At 45.6% G+C, this 11,518-nt stretch overlaps 1 protein-coding gene across 2 annotated transcripts in view; it reads left to right on the forward strand.

Annotated features, from left to right (window-relative positions):
* LOC135237682 (dual specificity calcium/calmodulin-dependent 3',5'-cyclic nucleotide phosphodiesterase 1B-like) overlaps positions 1-11,518 on the forward strand; it is a 33,128-nt gene that overhangs the window by 2,921 nt on the left and 18,689 nt on the right. The window contains exons 1-3 of one of the 2 annotated variants that reach the window (XM_064305031.1): positions 3,047-3,530; positions 9,528-9,641; positions 10,854-11,036. In XM_064305031.1, the coding sequence (XP_064161101.1) occupies positions 3,268-3,530; positions 9,528-9,641; positions 10,854-11,036 (560 nt within the window). In that variant the 5' untranslated portion in view covers positions 3,047-3,267. Of the gene's footprint in view, positions 1-3,046; positions 3,531-9,527; positions 9,642-10,853; positions 11,037-11,518 lie in introns of those variants that run through there. The other variant, XM_064305030.1, reaches the window with a different exon arrangement.

Consider the following 11,518-nt stretch of genomic DNA (forward strand, 5'->3'; position numbering starts at 1 on the left):
CCAAATGAATCAACCCAAACCAGCTTACACTGGTACATACATGACGTGATACAGTGCATAAGGGGGGGGGGGGGGGGCAGTCCCATCGTGGGGAGGTTAAATATAGCCCGTAACGCTCGAAGGGATCATTTCCTCCCACACACTGCGTTCCCATCAGGACCTGTACTCCTCGAGCGCTCTGAAAACCGTATTAGCACTCACTCCTACAGAATACACACTGCAGCACAGGATAAAGCGGGGATAAGGCTGCAAACAGGTGGCCTGTTCGCAGTGTTAAGAGCTGAAATTAATTACCGTACGTCCCCAAGAGTAGGTCTTCCTGGCAACGGCAGGAACAGCGCAGATTCCTCGTTTCAACTCAAATACAGCCGCAGCAGAGCTGTACAGATCTGATCTGAAAACTGGAATCCAGTCAGTCAGCACCAACACCTGGCATCCTGCCAGTCAACACTAACACCAGCCAGTCAGCACCAACACCTGGCATCCTGCCAGTCAACACCAACACCAGCCTGTCAGCACCAACACCTGGCACCCTGCCAGTCAACACCAACACCAACCAGTGAACACCAACACCTGGCACCCTGCCAGTGAACACCAACACCAGCCAGTGAACACCAACACCAGCCAGTCAGCACCAACACCTGGCACCCTGCCAGTGAACACCAACACCAGCCAGTGAACACCAACACCAGCCAGTCAGCACCAACACCTGGCATCCTGCCAGTCAACACCAACACCTGGCAAAACCAACACCTACCATCCTGCCAATCAACACCTCTACCTGCCATCCTACCGGTCAACACTGTAACAGGTAGGGGGGACCCAAACGCAGAGGGAAAAAAAACAAACTCAAAAAGGGAAAATTAACAAAGACTTTACTTACATGACAGGGGACAAAAAAACAGGAAACCAAAAGGCCACGCAGGGCACTACCAAAAAACACAAAACAGAAAACTCAAAATTCAAAACACACACAGAGCAGAAAACAGGTAGGACAGAAACCAGGCAGGAACTAACAGGCAGAAACACACAGGCGGAAACACAGTCACACACACAAGTAGGTCAAAATACAGGCAGGCAGATACATGTAATTCAAACAAACACAAGGAACCAGCACCCGAGTCAAGGGAACAAAGAACTTAAATAGACAGGGGGTAACAAGACACAGGTGAACTCAAAAAACAATCAACCCAGAAAAGGAGGGGATAACAAGACACAGGTGGGAACAATGATAGAATAACGAGACAACAATAATACAATTAACAGGAGGGAGCAGGACACAAAACAGAAGTGCCGCCATCTGGCGGCCCAACAAGGGAAACACAGATAGGAAAACACAGAACCATGACAAACACCCACATCGTTTCAGAAACTGGGGTTTGTCCTGAATGCTCCTTCACCAGATACTGGTCAGATTCCTTTTTATTTTCTGAAGCTCAGAATGGTGTGGCTGTTGATGAATATGCAAGTTTGGGTGAGCTAACTAAATGCTAAATTTGCTCAGCTCCATTATACTGGGCTCATGGCACTGTAGCAAAGATGAAGCAAAGATTGCACCACACAAGTGCATCTCACTTGAAAACCACAAAATAATTACAAAATAAAACATTTTTGTCTTTTTTATCGTCATTAGCCACTTTCTACATAATTTCATAAAACAGCACAACTGAATCAAAATTAATGTTGAAAATGGGTTCTAACAAAATAAAAGCGCATAAAATCTCTTAAAACAGACACTGTTACTGAAGCACTCAAAGATACCCCCCTCAATGATAATGTAAACATAGATCAGACCGTGGGGTATAAAGAATAAATCTATCCACCAGGCTGTCATGGGAGTCATGAAAACTCAGCTTCAGCATGTTGGAAAGATAGGGGCACCTCCGGTCAGTGTGGCTGAGGGCTAGGGTTAGGGTTAGGCTAGGATGTTACAGCTTGGCTCTTTGGTGCTTTGGATCTGAGTGTTAGGACACTTAGTCTTCACAATATCAGCGGGCAGCAGCACAGGCAGAGAACAACAGAAACTGTTCTGCCTTAAACAACTCCACACGATGTGAAATCACCCAATTGTGTATAACCGTATAGTCATACTGTAGGCAATGCAGTTACTTCCTCTCTGGAGTACAAGTAGCACACACACACCTACACACACACACGTGCGTGTAACACAGACACAGACACACACACACACAAATGCATGCACACACACACACACACAGACACACGCACACACACACTGTTTTGGAGGTGCCTTTCAGTCAAATAACTTCACAGGATTATCACACATGGCATTTAAGGAGGCTCATAGACATTGAATAAAGTGCTGTCCAGCCACCCCTCCCCCCCCCCCCCCCGCCCCCGGTTGTGAGAGGCGCTCTTAGACGCTGAATTGAGCGCTGTCCCGTTCGCTGACGCTAAGGTGAAGGAGCATGGGAGCAGGGTGCTCAGCCTGACCCTGCGTCTACGTCAGCAGATGCCCGGTCTGAGTGTGGCGGGCAGACCGAGCCGAGTCAAGGCCAGCGCTCAGACCACAGGCTACAGGACGACAAATTCCACAGAACAATTCCCGCAAAAACAACATTTGCATTTAATGTGCAATTCTTACATTTAGGTCTATTGTAACTGTGTGAGAAGTAAGTGAAGTTATAAAGAATTCACTTTTCACATATACTGTAATTCAGATTATAGTACATTATCTTATGAAAAATGGGCAAAATATACCCACAAAGATTTTTACTTAAAAAAAATGGATTTGGCTGATTCTGTTTTCTAAAATAAATATTTGATGGAGATAGTGTACAGAATGCAGGTATATTCATTTCTAAAAAAAACATAATCACAGATGAACCTGGAAACATTTTTTTTGGACTTTCCCACCCACAGCTCAGCTCAGAAAACAATTTTTAGCTTCTCAGTCTGCGCTGGTGTTCCTCTTTAAATACCCACAGAATACCGCTCATCCCTGGGGAGGGGCCTGAGAGGTCAGTCTGAGGAGGAATTTTATCTTTAGCTGGTTTTATGAATTTTATTTCCCTCTCCACCGCACTCACAGAAGTCAGAATCACCTCGTCGCTTCTGCAGTGGAAAAAAAGGTGTGGGGGGGGCGGGCGGCTGTGGTGGTGTGGCGAGCTTTCGTCTTCGTTATTGTGCGGTTGTAAACATCTCCCCGCGCTGGTTAACCACCCGCTGCAGCGCTGTCTGCCAGTGCGGGGGTGAAGGCACGCACGCCGGCCCGGCCAATCAGAGCGGAGGAGGTCCGCTGGGGGAATGGGCGGCTGCCCCGCCTGTCGTAGTTGTCACAGGGACGACAACTTTTTTTTTCATTCCGTCAGAGTGCTTTTCTCCGGTGTTCTCTACCCGTCCCGCTCTCTCCCTCTCTCTCTCTCTCTCTCTCTCTCTCTCCCTCTCTCTCTCGCTCTCGCCTCGGTTAAGTGCTCAGGAAGTGCGGGGGGGGGGAAACTCGGCCCGATCAGCCGGATGGCCGAACTTGTGAGGATTCGAAAGAAGCAGCTCCAGACGCCCATCTGCAGGTAAGAGCGCGGGGGACCGGCGGCGCGGGGGCGGCTCGGGGGCGGCACTCGGGCGGCGCGTTAAAGAGCGGACCGCTCCCTCCTCTCGGGCGGCCCGGTCCGCAGCCTGCGCACGTTTCGCCGCTGGGACACTGCGCAGGCAGCGCATTGCACCCCCCTCACGTCTGCGCGCTGGAAACCGCTCTCTCTTTCTCTGGGCACCGGGGGGGAAAGTGCGTGAGTGTTTTTCCAACTCGCAGAGTGAGTGAAAGTGTGGCTCTGGAGGGTACATTTCTCTTTTGACTGTAGCGTTCAGCTCAGCTTCTCTGAATTAGGTCACTTTCTGTTGAAACCTTGTTTGGCACGCTGGATTTTCCGGAATAACTTAGCTACAGTATTGATGCACAGAGTAACACTCAATAAACCAAAAAACTTGGTCACTAACTTTTATGGTGGACAGAGTGATCACTAACTGACCAAAGCTAACTAAACTAAATTCATGGTTTCCACGGTTCTTTGCTCTTCAGCTAGATTTATCCTTTCACGTCAACGAGTTTTGTGAGATTGTCACTGAATAAGACAGGCAGTCATTCCAGGCCCCAGACGACCTGTTTTTGTGTTTTCACACTCTCTGGGAAGCACGGGTCTCAGGTTACCTGATGCCAAGCTATCCTGAGGGGCCTGAGGCCAGGAGAGACCTTAAGCGAGGACAGACCTGTAAATCACGATCATACTGGTTTCATTTGTGCAAGGCGTGTACTTTTGTTTTGTGTAAACCAGGCAGGCAATGGCTGCGGGCGCTAGATGACAGACACATGTTACACACACATACACACACGTTATCACACATACACACACACACACACGTTATAACACACACAAGCTCCATAATACAAGTAAGCATTGTACAGTTGTTTTACACCACCTGTCTTTTGCAGGACCCAAAGACCAGAGATAGAACTATTAAGACATGACATCAATCAGTCGCTGAACTGACTCCTTCACACCACTCTGAGCATGTTAATGTTAAGTCTGTATGACTCATCTGGGGAGCATATTTTTATTTATTTAACCTTTATTTAACCAGGTTAGTCTCATTGAGATCAAGAGAGACCTGGCCAAGAAAGCAGCAGTCAATTACAGACGCAACAAAATTTCAACATTTAACATACTATAAAAGCAGACAAACAGCAATGTTCAAAGTTTCACAATCTGGTTAACATGAGTAATCTGTAGTGCAACTAAGAGTCAAAACAATTAGTTTCACTTTCCTCCATAACCTTAAGCCTTTTTTAAAAATAATTTAATGATAAAAGCTCCTGTAAATTAAGTTCTTTCTGGAGCTCATTCCATGCAGAAGGAGCTGAGAACTGGAATGCTTTTTTGCCAGCCTCAGTATGAACCTTTGGCACAGACAATAAAACACTGTTTTGTGAGCGAAGTCGGTATTTTCCATTAGTCTGCTCTACAATGTACATGCAAAGGTAAGATGGAAGCAATTTCAATATGGCCTTGTAAATGAAAATATACCAGTGACACAGCCTACGTAATGGCAAGGAGGGCCAGCCCACTCTTCTGTAAAGAATACAGTGATGTGTCAAAAATTTGTAATTTGTGACAAACCTCAGTGCCCCATGATACACCATGTCCAACCGACGCAATGACGCTAAAGGTGCATCCATATATAAAATGTCTCCATAATCTATTACCGGTATATTGACTAATCTTTGTAGCATTATGTCATGATCTACAGTGTCAAATGCCTTTGACAGGTCAATAAAAAGGGTGACACAGTTTTGCTTCTTATCCACCGCACAGATAACGTCATTAACCACTTTAATTGCTGCAGTAGTAGTGCTATGCTGTTTTCTAAAACCTGATTGGCACTCAGCTAAAATATTGTTGTTGCTTAAAAATCCCTTGATCTGATCACACACCAGTGTCTCCAAAACCTTGGCCAGAATTAAAAGCTTAGAAATAGGCCTGTAGTTATCTAGATTTGAGGGCTCCCCTCCTTTAAACAGGGGCAGAACAAAGGCAGATTTCCATACACTGGGGATAACATTCAAGTCAAGAGTGAGATTAAAGAGATACGTTAGGGGCTCAATCACAATAGTAAAGGTCATGTAAAAACGATTGTTCTGAAAAATGTTTAAAATTACGTTTTTGGAGAAAACGGGGGTTGGTTTTAGGGATCTTAGTGTTGCGTATAGCTGCAACGGCACAGTGGTCACTCAGATCATTAACAAAAATACCAGTTGCAATATATTTGTGCGGAACATTTGTCAGGAAAAGATCAATAAGGGTCGATTTCTCTGGACATTTCTGATTTGGACGTGTTGGGCCACTTATTAATTGCGTTAAATTCATAGAGTCGCAGTAAGCCTTTAAATCATCAGAGATCGGTTTTAACCAATCCCAATTTAGATCTCTGACAATGACAACCTCATTGTAGTTCAGTTTCGCCATGCATTTCGTGAAAGAAGACAGCATATTACTTGGAGCAGATGGAGGTCTAACAACCAACCACAGTAATGAAGATGTCTTTCGACACCTCTACTCTTCGAGCACGCATTTCAAATAGTTTGCACGCGGACTCTGATAGCAGTACACTCGTACGGAAATTGCTTTTGGCATAAATAGCTACACCATCTCCCCTTTTGGGTCTGTCAGTGCGGACCACGTTGTAGCCATATATATGAATAACTTTATCAGGAACCGACATGCTCAACCAAGTTTCAGATATCACAGTAATATCAGCATCAGTTAATTCAACCCAAATCCTTATCAGGTCCATTTTCGGGACTAAACTACGAACATTAAAATGTACTATACCCAGACCCAATGTACTTTTCAAATCTGACGTTTCCAAACATTTTAGACTTAAGTCTGGGCCAGGATTTGGTTGAACATTTCCGGATAAAAGCAACAGTAGAACAATTAAGCTTCTCAGTTTAGTGTGCTTAAACATCACTTTTTCGTCATTTAATTTGTCCACAAAATCCAAAACGGAGTCTTTCGATACAACAAAGTAGTCATTCAAAAGCAACAAACTATGAAGATGATGTAGGATTTCCATTATTGTTATCAGCAGTGTCCCTTGACCGTGCATGTGCATTGAAGCTCACATTAAGCTATCTGCTACCCCCCGTGCTGTTCAGCAGTTACAGGATTATGTGGCGCTGTGGCTGAGATGCTGTCGCTAATGCAGATAGCAGGCTGAAGGTGCCCTGCTTGCGTGCCGTGGCAGTGACATAAGTGCTTTATTAAAGCCCGGCTGACGGGGAGACCCCAGAAAGGCTGCTGGACTCTCAAGGCTCACAGACAGTCAGCCTGTCCTCCATCTGTAACACTGCTACCAGACCTGTCCTCCATCTGTAACACTGCTACCAGACCTGTCCTCCATCTGTAACACTGCTACCAAACCTGTCCTACCTAACTGTAACACTGCTACCAGACCTGTCCTCCATCTGTAACACTGCTACCATTAACCTGTCTACTAACATGATAATACTGCTCAAGGGTTCCGCATGTCCTTACGAATCATACTTACACTTTCATTACAAGTTAGCAGACGCTCTTATCCAAGCGACTTACACACTTTCAAGCATCCTTACAGTTCCTTTACCCACTGTGCTACCAGCATCTAGTCCTCTAACAACGGCGTGCTACCAGACCCTCGCCTTCGTAACGTCAGTGCTACCAGACACCTTGCTACACTCCACCACCAGTTGTAACACTGCTACCAGACCTGTCCTACCTAACTGTAACACTGCTACCAGACCTGTCCTACCTAACTGTAACACTGCTACCAGACCTGTCCTCCATCTGTAACACTGCTACCAGACCTGTCCTACCTAACTGTAACACTGCTACCAGACCTGTCCTACCTAACTGTAACACTGCTACCAGACCTGTCCTACCTAACTGTAACACTGCTACCAGACCTGTCCTACCTAACTGTAACACTGCTACCAGACCTGTCCTACCTAACTGTAACACTGCTACCAGACCTGTCAACGCTAACCGCTAACCTGTCAGAGACCGCTAACCTGACTGCTAACTTGTCAGAGACCCCTAACCTGCTAGCGGCCAGGACTCTCCCTCTTTCCGCATTTCAGTTTGAAAGCAAAGGTGTAGGAAAAATGTACATCTGCTGTACGATATGATCTTCATGGACCTGAATCAGGCTGTGTGTTTGTGTTTTTCAATGTGTCCTGACCAATCAGGGTGTGCGTTTGTGTTTTTCAATGTGTCCTGATCAATCGTGGTGTGCGTTTGTGTTTTTCAATGTGTCCTGACCAATCAGGGTGTGCGTTTGTGTTTTTCGATGTGCCCTGACCAATCATGGTGTGCATTTGTGTTTTTCAATGTGTCCTAACCAATCAGGGTGTGCGTTTGTGTTTTTCAATGTGTCCTAACCAATCAGGGTGTGCGTTTGTGTTTTTCAATGTGCCCTGACCAATCAGGGTGTGCGTTTGTGTTTTTCAATGTTAATGAGGGAGTTTCATAGACACACTTGGCTGTTTATGAGCAAGCTTCATGGACACACCTGGTTTAGAACTCCTCTATTCTGGAATCCAAGTTTTTTATATGCTTTTGGGTTTGTCCCATTGGACCCCTCCGAAATAAAGAGGTCCTGTATGATCTGCTGGGAGTTCCTTTCCCTGCCATGGAAAATCGGGCATTAATGACGCAGAAAGGCCTCAGGCCTTTCCAGTAAAGTGGTATTTGGTACAAAATCGCTTTCAAATTATCATTCTCTTGATCTCAAACCGTGCCTCGCGAATCCAATTTGTTCGTAAGCAAAGCAGCAAATTGTTTCAGCCTGCTGGCGAAGCTTGGCCGGGCTTTTATGGTCTTCCCAGAAACCCACGCACACCGCTTATGCTTTCATCTTAACGGGAAGAGGTAAGGAGCAAAGTCTGACGCGATACGCCGTACCCTTCACAAGTGCTACGGTTCTTTAAACAGGCCCTTAAATGCTGTGTAGACTCAAGCTCTTCGAGCTGCTCTTGACTGCTTATGTTGAGTTGGAATTTACGCTGTGACTTCCCCGGAAGTCGTGAATCTCTCACCGCCAGAGCCGAAGATCTCGACGTGGCCTCTCTTTGGTGAAATGCTAGCAGCCCAAGCACATGCACTCCCATAATGCTCTCATCCACAAGCCAGCAACCATCTTTCTACCTGGCAGGTCACCTGGTATAAGCCAAGTGCTTGTGCCCATAAAAGGAAAGATGCTTCTTGTATTTATGACAGCTGGTAGACCAGCGATACTCAAATTTGACTCTCGAAGACAGTAGCACTGCCGGTTCTCTTGTCTAGTTGAAAGACTGATTAATGCCACTGATGGTCCAGAGATTACATTCACCTGGTGTCCCAGGTTTAAATCAGTCCTGATCATCGGGGAGGAGTGTAATCCAGCAGCACTACTGACCTCAAGGTTCAGATTTGCATGTCCCTGTAGCAGGCTGTGGAAGGAGGTAAGGTGGCTAACATGGAATTATTGCTGCTGTGGACTCCAGTGCAGACTTGCCCCTTCCTGTGCTAGTGAGGGCCTTTGTGTCCGGATCAGGTTCTAAGCGGCATGATTCAGGTCCTAAGCAGGGTGGATCACGTTCTAAGCGACATGATTCAGGTCCTAAGCAGGGTGGATCAGGTTCAAAGCTGGGTGGTTCTATTTCTAAGCGGGGTGAATCAGGTTCTAAACAGGGTGGTTCAGTTCTAAGAAGGGTGGCTCAGGTTCTAAGCAGGGTGGTTGAGGTTCTAAACGGTGTTGTTCAGGTTCTAAGTGGGGTGGATCAGGTTCTAAGTGGGATGGTTCAGGTTCTAAGCAGGGTGGTTGAGGTTCTAAGCTGGGTGGTTGAGGTTCTAAATGGTGGAGTTCAGGTTCTAAACGGGGCGGTTCAGGTCCTAAGCAGGGTGGTTGAGGTTCTAAGTGGGCTGGTTCAGGTTCTAAGCTGGGTGGTTGAGGTTCTAAGTGCGGTGCTGCCTCTGTGTTTTCACTCTTTCCTGCAGGTTACGTTGCATGCTGAAGCAGCTGGATGAGAGAGATGTGGATTTTGAAGAACTCAAAAAGAACCTGGACTACACAGCATCTCTGCTGGAGGCAGTTTACATTGACGAGACAAGGTCAGAAAGCTTTTAGTCTCCATTCCAAAAATAAACGGCCAAAGTTCCAATCTGTCGAGGAACAGTGCTTTTAGAAAAAAAGGGTCAATCTTGTCCACCAGTTATTCATATTTGTCATGAGAAGGTAGTACTTTGTAATTGTTCATTTATAATGGAATTTCTTACATGTGGTTATAATTTTTTTGCATGTGGATCTTAATGTAGCAGTAAGCAGTTGATTTAGATTAGTAGACAGGTATATACCAAGCATAGTATAAAAACAAATTAAGACAAAAAACAAACTCATGAAAACATAAACACCAATTGCTAATATCCTGAAATTGTCACAGCAAATTTGGTTTAAAATGAGAGCAGAGTTGTTGGTAGTTGGCTATAGAGCTCCCCCGCCCACCCACCCACCCCTCCCGAGTCGCTTGATGAACCTGGTCATGTGACCCAAAACAAGCTGTCCAAAAACAAAACCTTTCTCTCTGTTTCATCTCCAAATACGGGCGCTCCACTGGCTAATTCACAAAACCTCAGAGCCTCCAGGTGCCAAAGAAAACCTGTCATTTCCACAAATGTGGGCTGTCGAATCATTAGTTTAAGCCTCATCTTTGAAAAAGGTTTTTGGCAAATAGGAAGCGCAGCAGTAACTGTAATTCAACGCAAGTGAAGTTTGATTTCTCCTGCTGCTGTGGTGTGTCTTGCTGGCTTTGTCCGTTGCGTTTCCACCCTGTCAGGAGACCAGAATAAGCACAGGGCCTGGTTTCAATAAACATCTGTCCTTAACTTTGACTTAAAAATAAATGCACCCTTTCCTTTTTTCACAAACTGGTAGGCAAGTATATTTTTCATGATCTCTCAGCTTGCTAAACTGTTTGTGGTAAAAAAATAAAATTTAAAAAATCACTTAGATTTACTGTATCTGTAAAGTAAAGTTAAGTGACAACTGCTAATTAAATCCAGGCTGTGTTTCTGCTACTTTAGTATGCCTCTCACGAAAGAAGGGGTCCCCAGTCTTATCTGAGTTGGGCAGAGTGGGTGTAGGTTTATGTGTTAGTCCAGCTCTGAAATACAGGTTTCAATTCATTAACAATAACAGACTTTGACACCTTGATTAACTGCATCTGGGGAGTTATTTCTGGGCTGGTGCTAAAACATACACAAGCCTGTTTCTAATGAGATTAGGGTACCCCAGATCTAGATCACCCCCCACCCCGTGTCTTGCAGACAGGGCCTCGATTCCGAGGATGACCTCCAGCAGCTGCGCTCAGACGCCGTGCCCTCCGAGGTCCGTGATTGGCTGGCCTCCACCTTCACTCAGAAGGCCCGGCCTCCCGGGAAGCAGGCCTACGAGAAGCCCAAGTTCCGCAGCATCGTGCACGCAGTGCAGGCTGGGATATTCGTCGAGAGGTGAGCACGGCCAGGGACAGCTAAAAGTACGCCAGAATGTCCTTCGTTAAAATTTTAAATGAATGAACTGCAGTCAAAATGGCGGAGGTTTGGACTGCTTTGCAGATGGCACAGAGGTATAAACCCAAGAAAAAAGAGAATGCATATTTCAAGTGCATGTAATTGAACTACTGCTCACCCATAAGCATGTATAAACTCAGTATAAACCAATGCTCACTGGTGTGGTTATGAGAATCTGGTCTTCCATGGTCAGGTCCTGAACTGAATCAACGCGTCGTTAAGTTTGACACAAAATTTAGTTTTGAGAGCAAGTTTTCTTTTTTCCCCCTCTTTTGGTGAGTTCCATTTGATGAAAAAAAAGCTAACTTTTTAAGGTAAGGGTAAATTTTGACTCAAATAGCATCTGAGAGCAGATCCAGGTTCAGGCTTCCCTGGGTCAGACCTATAAGTAATCCACTGTGAGCTAAAACAGAAAGCTGATC

Source organism: Anguilla rostrata, chromosome 13 (assembly GCF_018555375.3).
Source record: "Anguilla rostrata isolate EN2019 chromosome 13, ASM1855537v3, whole genome shotgun sequence".
Lineage (NCBI taxonomy): Eukaryota > Metazoa > Chordata > Actinopteri > Anguilliformes > Anguillidae > Anguilla > Anguilla rostrata.